Source organism: Mustela putorius, unplaced genomic scaffold (genome assembly GCF_011764305.1).
Source record: "Mustela putorius furo isolate JIRA1106 unplaced genomic scaffold, ASM1176430v1.1 tig00000174_pilon_pilon_pilon, whole genome shotgun sequence".
In the NCBI taxonomy this organism is placed as follows: domain Eukaryota; kingdom Metazoa; phylum Chordata; class Mammalia; order Carnivora; family Mustelidae; genus Mustela; species Mustela putorius.
In genome coordinates, this window is record NW_025421304.1 from 30865467 (window position 1) to 30879773 (window position 14307).

The 14307-nt window shown below is 39.5% G+C and overlaps 1 protein-coding gene across 3 annotated transcripts in view; it reads left to right on the forward strand.

Annotated features, from left to right (window-relative positions):
* Positions 1 to 14307, forward strand: part of PHLPP2 (PH domain and leucine rich repeat protein phosphatase 2) — a 76051-nt gene that overhangs the window by 7724 nt on the left and 54020 nt on the right. For all 3 annotated transcript variants that reach the window (XM_045076270.1, XM_045076272.1, XM_045076271.1), the window contains exons 2-3: positions 267 to 535; positions 11493 to 11626. In XM_045076270.1, the coding sequence (XP_044932205.1) occupies positions 267 to 535; positions 11493 to 11626 (403 nt within the window). The remainder of the gene's footprint in view (positions 1 to 266; positions 536 to 11492; positions 11627 to 14307) is intronic.

Here is a 14307-nt window from a genome sequence, read left to right on the forward strand (position 1 = left end):
GGTAGTAGGTATACAGATATTATTCTTACATTTTTATGAAAACGTAAGAAAAAGAAAGGGTCAGACAGAGTGACGGACAGGCCATGAATTGCTAGCAGGAGAGGAAATTGTTTCCCAGCTTAGGAATGGGCCTAGCCGGTGTGGAAGGCCCCACGGCCGGCCGGTGTAGTCGGTGAATAGAGAGTGGAAGGGTGGGGTGAGGACCGAACGTGGCGAACTCAGCCAGACTTTCCAGCTAATAATTTCTTTCTCTTGATGTTTTTTAGAGAAATATGAAACGCAATGGGAGCAGGAATTGTTTGAATAGGCGGAGTAGGTTTGGTTCTCGAGAAAGAGACTGGCTGAGAGAAGATGTCAGGAGGGGTTGTGTGTACCTGTATGGCGCCGACTCGACCACTGCCACCGCCAGCGCTTCTGCCTCCGCCTCCTCCGACTTGCATCTGGTTCTGTGCACTGTGGAGACGCCAGCATCAGAGATCTGTGCCGGAGAGGGAAGGGAAAGTCTTTATTTACAGCTTCATGGGGACCTGGTCAGGTGAGGTCTGCGTTTTACCCCTCTAACTCCATTATAGTGTAAATAATCTGCATTTCTGCTTGGAAGTGGGCTGTAGGATTTGACTGCTGCTTAGAACTGACAATGGTTATGGGATCACTTGGCTTGAAATAAGATTTTGTCTTTGGAATGCTGAAATTATGATTCTTGAATTTAAAAGCAGTGCATGAAGGAAAATTTGATAGTTACTTCATTTGGATTACACCATGTGTCAGATATCCAAATTTAAAATAAGTAATTTTTTTTTAAGACTTTATTTATTTATTTGACAGAGATCACAAGCAGGCAGAGAGGCAGGCAGAGAGAGGGGGGAAGCAGGCTCCCTGCTGAGCAGAGAACCCCAGGGGCTCTATCCCAGGACCCTGAGATCATGACCTGAGCTGAGGCAGAGGCTTTAACCCACTGAGCCACCCAGGCGCCCCTAAAATAAATATTTTAAAGTCATTTAAAAAAATAGGGGCCCCTGAGTGGCTTGGTCGGTTAAGCGTCTGACTCTTGATTTTCATCAGGTCTCCATCTCGGGGTTATGAATGTCAATAGAATGAAATTGAAATGTATAAAAGGAAATAGAATGAGAAGGATATATGCTCATGAATAAGTATGTTTCTATTTATATGTAAATTTTAAAATTAATGGTGCCATAAGCAGCACATTATTTTTTTTAAGATTTTTTTTTAAAGGTTTTATTTATTTATTTGACAGAGATCACAAGTAGGCAGAGAGGCCGGGGTTGGGGGAGTGGGAGCTGAGCAGAGAGCCCCATGCGGGGACCCTGAGATCATGACCTGAGCTGAAGACAGAGGCTTAACCCACTGAGCCACCCAGGCACATTATTGACTTGCAGCACATTATTGACTTGAAATCATTTAGAGATCTTTCCATATTAATATTTATATAATTTTATTTCTTTAATGGCTGTATAATACTCTGTTTCATGTGCCTACCATCGTTTTAGCTGATCTCCTATTAAGGGACATTCGCATTGTTACCAGTTTTTCACTCTGCAAGCGGTGTTGTAGTGAACATCCTTTTGCCTATGATATCTCTCTATGTGGAAGTAATCTGTAGTATGAACTAGAAGTGGGATTGCTGGTCAAAGGATATATGCATTTATAATTTTGATGCATATTTTCAGATTTCTCTTTATAGAAGTTAAACTTCAACAAGTAATATAAAAGTAAGCCTATTTTCCCCGTAGTTTCTCCAGAACATGTTAGCATTAAATTTTATATATAAGTATAGACACATACCCATGCATGAGTGCATACTTGCTTGTGAGTAGAAATGATTGTCACCGATTTTTAGATTAGGGAATTGCAAAGTCAGCATTGCAAAGACAAATCTTTTGTCAAGCCTAATGACTTAGATTTTTGCAAATCTGATAGAATTTTGTTGTTTTGTCATTTTAATTTTCATTTATCTTAATGAGGGAAGCAGAGCATATTTTCGTAGATTCAGCTGCCATTTGTGTTTCTTTAAAATCTTTTATATGAATGTGAAGGAGAGTATTCTCATAGAATCTTTTACTGTGCTTAAACTGTGCTTGAACTCTTTGCTTCAATTAAAAAGAAAATGACTATTAGTTCTTTGAATTAGATGTCAAATAAGAGTTTAAAGTGACTGACCTTTCTCTCTTCCCTCTTCCCTGTAATAAATAAATGTCTTGAAACAATTCAGAGCCGTAGACTTAGTACTCTTGAAAGTGAGAAAGGAAGCTCCCACTTACACCTCAGAATGTGGTAATAATAGTAACACCTTCAGCTGAGCTAAAAATTGATGTCATTTTAAAAGTCTAAATTGAGGTTTACTATGTGTTCCTTTTAGGATTTGGACTAATTCCTGAAGAAGTAGATTAGCATTTGAATGTTTTCCTTGTTCACTAGTTAACTACATTTCCTAAATCCATTTGCAAAACGAAAGGATCAGACTGGGTGATCCTAAGATTTAGAAAAGCCTAAACACTGATTCCGATCTAATTTTATCAGGTGGAAAGCCTTGACCTACATTATGACTGGTAGTGATTGATGGAGTTCGTGTATTTAAGCCCAAGACCTACTCAGTTGTATACTAATGTATTTGTATAGAGAGGTACTAGAAATGTGGAGAAACCCCCATCTGAATTAGCTTGCTACTACTAGTTGTGTAGTGAAGAATCCACATGTGAAATAATATACTTTAGTGAATCTAAATTACTTAAAATGGAGAGTGGCCTTGATAATTTTGTAATGAAATAGCTCTTCATAGATCTAAATGGTTAGAAAATAATGGAAATACTATTGAACTGCCATTGGAAAGAATGAGTATGTTTTCATTGCTTGGAGCAGCTTAAGAGGTGTCACTTAGCCAAAGAATGAACGCCTCTGGTGATGAGGGTAGATTTGGGCTGACATCACGCTTTGTTTCGCCAGTCCTCTGTGCTTAGTTCTTTACGTACATGTTCTCATTAAATCCTCATAGTAGATCCAAGGGCAGTAGCATCCTTTCTTTCAGATGAGGAAAAGTGAGGCTTTGCAAGAGGTCCGGTAACCTGTTCAAGGTCAGGCAGGTACTGCCAGGCAGTTGGAATGTCTCATTAAAGTAGGTGGTGGACTTTGTTCGAGGAAAGGCCCTCCTGGAGAGGAAATGGTGGTATTTAATCATACTTAGAGATCTTTTTTTGGATATCTTACTCAACTGTTACTGCTTGAGTTCAGTCTTCTGTTATCTAATCAGAGGAATAGGTACTTGCTTTGGAATAGCCCGTGAGACAGTTGACAATCTCAGGTGCTATCTTTTTTTTTTTTTTCTTCTCTTTACTGAATTGTAACATGTAGTCACTGTAGAAATTTTGGCAAATGAAATAGTATAAAGAGAAATAACCTTCAGTGCTTGTGCTTTTGTAGAGTGCCTCATTTAATCCTCACAATGATCTTGGGAGGTAGGGTACTATTTTCATTTCATCGATCAAGAAAATGAGGCTTAAAAAGGTTCAGCCTCTCACCTAAGATCACTTGTGGGGTGTCGGGGGGGGGGCACCACATGTTGGGCATTCAGATGAGGTAGAGGCGGGCAGTGCTGGTGGTGAAAGAATTCACCCTAAGCAGAATAAAAGAGATAAAAGTTTATTGAATACACGGCAAGGAAGCAGTGAGCAGACTAGCAAATGAGAGGCTGTATGCCAGAAGGCCGTGGTGAGGGGCCACAGGTATAGGGTGGAGTGAGTATGGGGACAAATGGAATTTTCCTTTTTGTTGATCTTAGGAACTGTGCCTGGTTGTAATTGTTCATTTAGGGCCTATGGTTAATTCAGGGTGGGTCACTTAATGAGCTTAGACATCGGTTTTAATCTCTAAAGGAAATTACATTTTACAGAAATGCTACTATAACTTGTTTAAAAATTGAGAAATAATAAGCAATGATGATTTAGAGCTTGGATTCTGGAACCATAGTGTGTGGGTTCAAATCCTGGCTCTTACAGTCACTATGCAAGTTGTATGATGCTCTCTATGCCTTAATTTACTAATGTGTAAAATGGAGGATGATTCTATTTACCTTATAGAGCTGTCATGATGAAAATTAATTACACCTTATGAAGATCAAATAAATTAATACTTGTAAAGTAGTGCTTCGTAAACTCTAATGTTCACCTGGGAGCTTATTAAGTTACAGATTTTGATCCAGAAGGTCTGGGATGGGGCCTGAGATTGTGTATTAAGCTCCTAAGTGATGTGCTTCACTTAGAGTGGAAAGGAAGTATTTATGTCTGTCACCCAGTCTGTGACACCCAGTAAGTGCTCAGTGAGTGTTACCTACTTGGGTTGTTTCAAATCACTCAACTCTTAGAAGTGGTGTTGTGATGACTAAACCTTAGCTCATGAATTCTTATATTGTTTTGTTTTGTTTTTTTAAAGATTTTATTTATTTATTTGACAGAGACACAGCAAGAGAGGGAACACAAGCAGGGGGAGTGGGAGAGGGAGAAGCAGGCCTCCTGCCGAGCAGTGAGCCCGAAGCAAAGCGGGGCTCAATCCCAGGACCCTGGGACCATGACCTGAGCTGAAGGCAGACGCTTAATGACTGAGCCACCCAGACACCCCAGAATCCTTATATTGTTGATCTCCCTAGGCTCCATGCTAGAAATGGGATTGCTGGGTCGAAAATTACCTTGTGTTTTTTCTAAACCATCCATGACTTCCTTCTTTCTTTTTTCTTTTCTTTTCTTTTTTTTTTTTTTTAAAGATTTTATTTATTTATTTGACAGAGAGAGATTACAAGTAGGCAGAGAGGCAGGCAGAGAGAGAGAGGAGGAAGCAGGCTCCCTGCTGAGCAGAGAGCCCAATGCGGGACTCGATCCCAGGACCCTGAGATCATGACCTGAGCCGAAGGCAGCGGCCTAACCCACTGAGCCACCCAGGCGCCCGACTTCCTTCTTTCTATTCTCTTTTTTTAGTCACGGATTTGTCACTTCAGTAAAACTGAAGGATTGCTAATTTATAGAATTGTAGCCCTTGAAGGAACCTGAAAGAGATCATCTACTAAGGAAACAAAGTGTACCCAACTTAACGACCCCCCTCATCCCCTGCCCTCTCCATTTAGAAATATATTTGGGGGTAGTGTTTGCTGGTTGTCAGAACTACTAGGGAGAGTTAACCAGCATTTAGTGGGAAGGGCCAGAAAGGCTTAATGTCCTCAGTATGCGGGATAGACTTGTACAACCAAGAATTGTCTTGCCCAAAAGACTAGTAACTTCCTAGTGGGAATAACTGAGAGCATTTCCCTTTGTTTCATAAATGTGAAACTGAGGCCTGGAGAGGGCTGGTGGATAGCACATTCTGGCTGCTGCCTGGTCTGCCGCTGTCCCATTCCATTGCTCTTACATGACGACACTTGGTTTGTCTTTTTTATTGAACCGTTTAAGTGAGAACTGACTCACTAGTGAAGTTTAGTGTAGTTATTGCCTTCTGCCTGAGAAGTTGTAACAAGATCATTTATGACAAAGTGGAGTGCCCCTTGGCTCATGATCATATCTTTACTTTTATTCTTAGTCATCAAATTGAGTAAGATTTCTATTCTTCTGGGAGCTTGTTAAGCTAAGTTTGATAGACTATCTTTTTAAGATAAGTTAGGAGGCAGTAAGATGTTTATAACAGAAAATACCCTTGGGGTTTGGGATCCTGTATTCTAATAACTTTTCTGTCACTGACTTGCTGGGTGACCTTGTACAGGTCACTAAAACCTTGTTTACCATATTTTGATGTTGTAAAAGTAGTGTGAACAGTTCTCTTTCAGGATACATACTGAGTTGATTAATGCTGAGGAAGGAAAAGATTAGTTTTGTTTTTTGCTTCATTTTTCTGTGCTATTTTAAAACTTAAAAATTATCTGTTATACATTAATTCATTTTTGTTTTGTTTTTGTTTTTACATCATAATACTGCTGATATCAGCTTGTGTTCTATAGTTGTTGATGGGTCATAGTTTAATTGGCAATGTTTTTTTCTTTCATAATGGTTATTATGATACCATTTGGTTTACTGCAGTACAATTCTGGTACTAACCACCCAGACTTTTCACACACTTCACAAGTTAAAGGCCATGCTCCACAGTAAGACTGCTGTTCCGATTCTAGCCACACTTCTAACCAACTGGATATAAATTTGGGAGTTCCCATGACCCTTTTAGGTTTAATAATAATAGAATGATTCAGACTCAAGAACGTGTTCTACTTATGATTACAGTTTTAGTAAAGGATAGTAAAAGATACAAATCAGAACTAGCCAAATAAAGAGACACATAGGGCGAGGGAGGTCTGGGAGGGTCATGAACATAGAACTTTGTGCCCTCACCCTGTCATCCTCTCACCATGTCTCCTCTTGTCACTTACCAGAAAGAGCCATGGAACTTCAGTACAGTTTTTATTAGCATTTCATTGGGTAGGCTTGTTTGGTTCATTGACCTCATGCTTGGCCTTCAATCTCCAGCCATGTTTTCCTTCCTTATAGTCAGGCTAGCTCCAAACCCTAGCCTTTTCTTCTGTTGGATGGTCTTTATGGTGACCAGCCCGCATCTTGAGTCATCTCATCTGTGAGGGGTGATGCCAGGGGCTCAAGAATGACTAAGACATTCCTATTATTTAGGAAATTACAAGGCTTTAGAATCTCCCCCCAAGAATCAGGGATGGAAGACTAGTGTAAGATTCTGTATTATACAATGGTACACACAAAGGTAGTGTATATTTCAAATGATGTATTAGCCTGGAATACAATAATTTTTACTTATTTATTTGACAGACAGAGAGCACAAGTAGGTAGAGAGGCAGGCAGAGAGAAGAGGAAGCAGGCTCTCTGCCAAGCAGAGCCTGACATAGGGCTTGATCCCAGGACCCTGAGATCATGACCTGAGCCGAAGGCAGAGGTTTTAACCCACTGAGCCACCCAGGTGCCCTATAGCCTGGAATACAATAATTTTAAAGCATCACTCTTTAGGTTCTTTGGTGTAAGTTAACATATGAAGTGTTTTGAGCTCTCTTCTGCATAAATTATTTTAACTATATAAAATAATGTGGTTTACCCAAAAGAAACTAGGATTTTTTTTTTAATATTTTTTTTATTTATTTGACAGATAGAGATCACAAGTAGGTAGAGAGGTAGGCAGAGAGAGAGGAGGAAGCAGGCTCCCCGCTGAGCAGAGAGCCCGATGTGGGGCTCTATCCAAGGACCCTGAGATCATGACCAGAGCCAAAGGCAGAGGCTTAACCCACTGAGCCACCCAGGTGCCCCAAGTAACTAGGATTTTTAATGAAACCAGCACACCTTGATGCTACTATGTACTCATTGTGTGATTCTGAATCTCACTTTCCTTATTTGCAGAACAGACATAACTTTATAAAACATTAAGTACTTTTCAGCATTGAGTCAGGCATGGAGTAGACATTCATTGAAGTATCCTTAGTATTGCTGTTTGTATTAGTATTATCTGTATTATTAATCATAACATTTGCAGATTTTACCTCTATAGGTAGCTAGAGATTGAGTTCTTGTTCTTTTTTTTTTTAATTTTATTTATTTATTTGACAGAATGAGAGAGAGCACAATCAGGGAGAGTGGGAGAAGGAGAAATGGGCTCCCCGCCAACCATGGAGCCCGACGCAGGGACTCGATCCCAAGTCCCCAGGATCATGACTTTCCTTAGGTGGGAATGTATAAACAGGGTTTCAAAGAGTACAGAGCCCCTTTTGGAAGGAAATTTGATCATGTAAAAAATGCAGAATTAGGATGTTTCCATTTCTCTTGATTTTCTAGACAGAAATTGAAAAATGGAGCTGGTGAGATTTAGCCTGAATATGTCATTTCTTGATCCTGGCTATGTGATCATTATATGGAATTATGATATTTAAGTACATTGAACTCTGTATCTAAAAATAATAGCAGGATTCAGGTAGAATTTACATCGGGCTCTCTGCTCAGCGGGGAGCCTGCTTCTTCCTCTGCCTGCCACTCCCCCTGCTTGTACTCGCTCACTTTCTCACTCTCACTCTCTCTCTGAAAAATAAATAAATAAAATCTTGAAAAAAAAAAAAAGAAGTCCCTACAATACATCCTCCTTAGAAGAATTCTACCACTGTACTGGGAAAGTGCTTAATATCACTGTAATCCTTTGTGAATTTTTATTTTGTTTGACTAGAGATTGGTTGTAATTGATGAAGTTTTTATTCTGAAAAGTTAATTTTTTGTTTCTATTAAACTCAGTATTTATTTGTCTTTGTAGGGTTTTAGTTCTTGGTCATACCTCATGTAGTAATTCTGAGTTTATGGATAAAAGTCTGCACTGAGCAGTCAGGAGGGACCAAGAAGTTGTTTCATTTTTGTGTTTTTGTGCCCATCAGTATGATTTATATTCCTAAGTTATCATTTTTTGTGGGCCGTTCTGATTGGATGGGGGCTGGTGGTGTGGCCAGTGAAAGAAGTCACACAAGGCAGAGCAAAAGAGGTAGAAGTTTATCGAGTACGCTGCAGTGAAGTAGTAGGCAGGACGGCAAAGGACAGACTGCCACAGGTGATGGGCAGAAGTGGTAGTTATAGGTTGGAATGACGGAATATGAGATATATGGAATTTTACCTTTTTTGGTGACCTTAAGAACTATGCCTGCTTGGAAGTGACTGTGGTCAATCAGGGCCTGTGGCTTAATGAGAGCCTATTCGTGTTAGCCTGGTAGTGGCTGTGGGCCCTTATGCTTTGCTCCAAGTTTCCATTGCTGAGACCTGTTGCCTAAAAGTAGTCTCTTCAGTTTTGGTAGTTGTTTACATTCAGCTTTGTAGTATTACTATTTTCATGTTAGTTTTACTTAAATCTACTGCCAACAGTATTTTCTACTCCTTTCACCGTAAAACAGAGATGTCCTTCATATCTTTTTGCAGTGATGGGAGGTGTATCATGTTTCTTGTAATTAATACAATTCTTAAGTTTCCTATTTATTTATTTATTTATTTTATTATCATTATTTTTTAAGATTTTATTTATTTATTTGCCAGAGAGAGAGATAGAGAGCGAGCACAGGCAGGCCCAGTGGCAGCAGAGGCAGAGGGAGAAGCAGTCTCCCCGCTGAGCAAGGAGCCGGATGTGGGACTCCATCCCAGGACGCTGGGATCATGACCTGAGCTGAAGGCAGCCGCTTAACCAACTGAGCCACCCAGGCGTCCCAAGTCTATTTATTTATTTTAAAGATTTTGTTTATCCATTTGAGACAGAGAGAGCCCAAGGAGGGGGAGAGGCAGAGGCAGAGGGCAAGGGAGAAGCAGACTCCCTGCTGAGGAGGGAGCCTCATGCAAGGCTCAGTCCCAGGACCCTGGATAATGACCTGAGCTGAAGGCAGAAGCTTAACTAACTGAGCCACCCAGGTGCCCCTCTTTTTTTTTTTTTTTTTTTTTTTAAGATTCTATTTTTAAGTAATCTCTACACGCAATTTGGGACTCAAACTCGTGGCCCTGAGGTCAAGTATCACACACTCTACTGACTGAGCTAGCCAGGTGCTCCTTAAGTTTTCTAAACAGAATCCTTTTAAGACATAAAGATGAATGGTCCTTTAAAAGATTTAATTTTTTTTTTAAAGATTTATTTATTTGACAGAGAGAAATCACAAGTAGACAGAGAGAGAGAGAGAGAGAGAGAGAGGGAAGCAGGCTCCCTGCTGAGCAGAGAGCCCGATGCGGGACTCGATCCCAGAACCCTGAGATCATGACCTGAGCCGAAGGCAGCGGCTTAATCCACTGAGCCACTCAGGCGCCCAAAGATTTAATTTTTTTTTTTAAAAGATTTTATTTATTTACTTGAGAGAGAGACAGTGAGAGAGAGCATGAATGAGGAGAAGGTCAGAGAGAGAAGCAGACTCCCCATGGAGCTGGGAGCCCGATGCGGGACTCGATCCCAGGACTCCAGGATCATGACCTGAGCCGAAGGCAGTCGTCCAACCAACTGAGCCAATCAGGCGTCCCAAGATTTAATTTTTTTATGAGAGAGAGAGAAGAAGATAGCATGAACATGATTAGGGGAAGGAGCAGAGGGAGAGGGAGAAGCAGACTCCCTGCTGAGCAGGGAGCCTGACTCGTGGGACCCTGAGATCATGACGAGCCAAAGGCAGATGCTTATCCCACTGAGCTACACAGGAGCTCCTCTTCAAGAGCTTTTGAAGCACACATGTAGTTTCCTATACTTGTTTCTTGGTTGTTTCAGATGGGGGAGATAATTCTGTTTTTATTCTAATAAAGTAAAATTTCTAATTTAAAATTAAAATTCTAAGAATTTTTTTAGTTAAGTCATCAGTGTATTATTAAACACTACTTTATATAAGATGTCTTGCTGAACACTTCAGTTACTATATAATATCTTGTAAGTAAATATATTTAATAACAACTCTGTGAGTTAAGTACTATTGTATTCCCATTATACTGATGAGGAATTTAAGACAAGTTGAATAAATTGTCCAAGGGCATGCAGCTGATAAATAAATGGCAGAACTAAGACTAAACCCAGGCAGTCTGACTTTTTATACTCTTAGTGACTGTATTGATTTATAACTATTTGCTTTCTGATAAAACAGTTGTAAAAGGGCTGACTTGTGTTATTACTGATGTAGCCCCTTCTATCAAAATAAGCCTGGAAGGTTTTTGTTATATATATATATAAGGTTTTTGTTATATACATATATATATATATATTTTTTAAGACATTATTTGTTCATTTGACAGAGACACAGTGAGAGAGGGAACACAAGCAAGGGGAGTGGGAGGGGGAGAAGCAGGCTTTCCCGCTGAGCAGGGAGCCTGATGCAGGGCCCCATCCCAGGACCCTGGGACCATGACCTAAGCGAAGGCAGAGGCTTATTGACTGAGCCGCCCAGATGCCCCTAAAAATTTTAATATTTACATATTTTAAGTGTTTTAGGTCTATACGATTTAAAATGTGTGTGTCACCAGAGGTCACAAATAATTACTAGACATTCTGACTTTAGTTTTCATTTGGGACCACATGGTAGAATGATTTCTGGGGAATTATTCACTCCTAATTTTTATGCAAGAATCATCTCTGAAGCCAGTGGAAAATATAGTACCTGAGACGCAGTAGGCAATTCCATGACTGCATCTCTGACTATGTGGGCAGCTCAAACGACTGAACCACTTAGGCATCCCCATTATTTGGAAGTCATTAATTTGAGCTCCTCATTGAGTAAATACCAGTAGGTATACCCCATGTAAACAAAAGCTCTTTGGGGGTCCTCGAAGACTAAAGAGGGGTCCTGAGACCAAAACCTCTGAGCACTTCCTGTTTAGATTATTTGTATCATATGATATTAAAGAAAATCTTGATACAGAAGTAAAAATCTAGAACATATTAAAAGATTATAAATATTAAGTGAAGCATATTTATTTCTTACTAAATACTTCTCTTTTGAATTGTGTAAGCAGGAGACTGGAACCTACTGAACGACCTCTTCAGATTGTGTATGATTACTTATCCAGGCTGGGATTTGATGACCCTGTGCGTATACAGGAGGAGGCAACAGATCCTGACCTTGGCTGTATGCTTCGATTTTATGGTGGTAAGAATTCATCAGTGGCTTTCTGAATGTGTTTAATTTGCTTTTAGTTGATCATTTGCCCCTCTCTGTCTTCAGCTTTTTAAAAGCATTTTAACAAAAGGTGTTTTTAAGCCACTTAACTAGTGTAATTAAAAAAACAACAAAAAGAAGCCGGTGAGATGTACTTAGGAGAGACTTAGAAGTATTAGCCAAAACACCTTCCCGTCTTTATTTTTGTTCTTCTTGTTCTCGTGTTTTTGCTGACTTAAAACTAGAATCATTTTATTTCTTTGTCAGAATCTTGATCAAATCATGCTTTTCAGTATCAGTTTTACTTTCAGGTGCCTTATAAAAACCATGGAGTTCTGGATAGCTGAAGAATGTTGAGAGCTAGGTGGTCATTATCAGATATGACTTGACATTTGGTGAATACATTTGTCAAATCTGTATATTATTAAATTTAGTGGGCTTGAAATCTAGGATTTCTTTAACTCTTGTTTCTCTTTTGGTGCATTTTCCCCCCATCATCTGTTTTTCACCTGATCACTTCAATAATAAAATTAGACTTATTAAAACTAATTACTTTCTGAATATTGCTTTCCAAATATAGTCTACTAATACTATGACTGTTGAGTACTATTGTGTGATTATTACTGTGTGATTTTATGTGAATTACCTGGTTTATTACAACCACTTTATGCCATAGGAACTATTCTTCAACAGATGAGAAATCTGAGGCAGGGAAGTTAAACAACTTGTTCAAGGTCATACAGCTATTAAGTGACAGAGCCGTTTAACACCAAGTGATTTTGAAAGATTTGAATTAGTATGACCCACTTATCAAACAGTTGAACTAATAACTGAATGATTAGTATATAGTAGGCAAAGTTATTTACTAAAATTCCCTGCTCTCATTCCTGAAAGTGTTGATTAAATTTCTCTATACTTCGTTTTTTTTTGTTGGTTTTTTTGGTTTTTTTTTGGTTGGTATTTATTTTTAAGTAATCTCTATACCCAGTGTGGGCTTGAACTTACCACTTGAGATCAAGAGTGTCATGGTCTACTGACTGAGCCAGCCAGGTGCCCCTCTGTATACTTCATAATACAACTCTTGTGACATAATGTCACAAGACAGCTTTATTTAATGCACTTCACAAAAGATTTTATGTTTAATTTTTTATCATAACACTATTTTGTGACATATTCCTTAAAAGTTTGTTTTGTTTTATTTTATTTTAATTGCTTTATCTTCATTGCTAGTTCATGAAAGGAAAATAGTTGCTAGATTGAAATTGAATAGGAAAAATCCATGGGATGCCTGGGTCCATCTCTTGATTTTTGGCTCAGGCCATGATCTCAGGGTGAGATTGAGCCCTGTGTCGGGTTCTGTGCTAGGCATGGAGCCTGCTTAGAATATTCTCTCTGCCTCTCCCTCTTCCCACCACACCCCTCCTTTAAAAAAAAAGGAATTAAAGAGGAAAATTCTTTAGATTAATTTGAAGAGCACAGCCCATTTAAACCTATAAAACTTGGGTTAAAAAAGAGAACAACTTGGATCAGTAACATGTTCCTTTTGTGATTGTGGTTGAACATGAGTTCTGTTTATGTGTTTTATTCTAGGGTGAGAGTTGAGCCTGAAAGTGTCAGCGAGCTCCTTTTGAACCACTGAGATTGCATTGCACCCAGTTGTATATTGCAGGAGTATTGGCCCTAATACAGTAACCTTTTGCCAGCACCTGATGAGCATGATAGCATGCCCAGGATCTTCATATACCCTTAAGATAATATTTCTAGTGGAGTCTATTTTTTTTTTTTAAAGATTTTATTTATTTGACAGATCACAAGTAGGCAGAGAGGCAGGCAGAGAGAGGGGGAAGCAGGCTCCCTGCTGAGCAGACAGCCCGACTCGGGGCTCAATCCCAGGACCTTGGGATCATGACCCGAGCTGAAGGCAGAGGCTTTAACCCACTGAGCCACCCAGGTGCCCCTCTATTGGAGTCTAAAAGAGTACCAGTTTGTAGTTCTTACTGTGTTTTTGAGGGGAGGGGGTCTTTAACAGAGAACATTTCCAAAAATGGCCTCTATTAATTTTTTTTTTTTTTTAAAGATTTTATTTATTTATTTGACAGAGAGAGATCACAAGTAGACAGAGAGGCAGGCAGAGAGAGAGAGGGAAGCAGGCTCCCTGCTGAGCAGAGAGCCCGATGCGGGCCTCGATCCCAGGACCCCGAGATCATGACCTGAGCCAAAGGCAGCGGCTTAACCCACTGAGCCACCCAGGCGCCCGGCCTCTATTAATTTAACCCAAGTTTTATAGGTTTAAATGGGCTGTGCTCTTCAAATTAATCTAAAGAATTTTCCTCTTTAATTCCTTTTTTTTTTAAAGGAGGGGTGTGGTGGGAAGAGGGAGAGGCAGAGAGAATATTCTAAGCAGGCTCCATGCCTAGCACAGAACCCGACACAGGGCTCAATCTCACCCTGAGAAGCTAGTATAATTTGAGTGAGAAAATTATGTTTGGGAAAGAGGTTTTTAAAGCTAATTATTTTTGAAACTAGAAAATATGTATAAATGGCACCAAAACCAAAAGTAAAAATATATGTATACATACATATATATATATATATATATATATGTATTAATTATCTCTTGTCTGTGTAATGAAGTACCTCAAAATTTAGTAACTTACGGGAGTGCCCAGGTG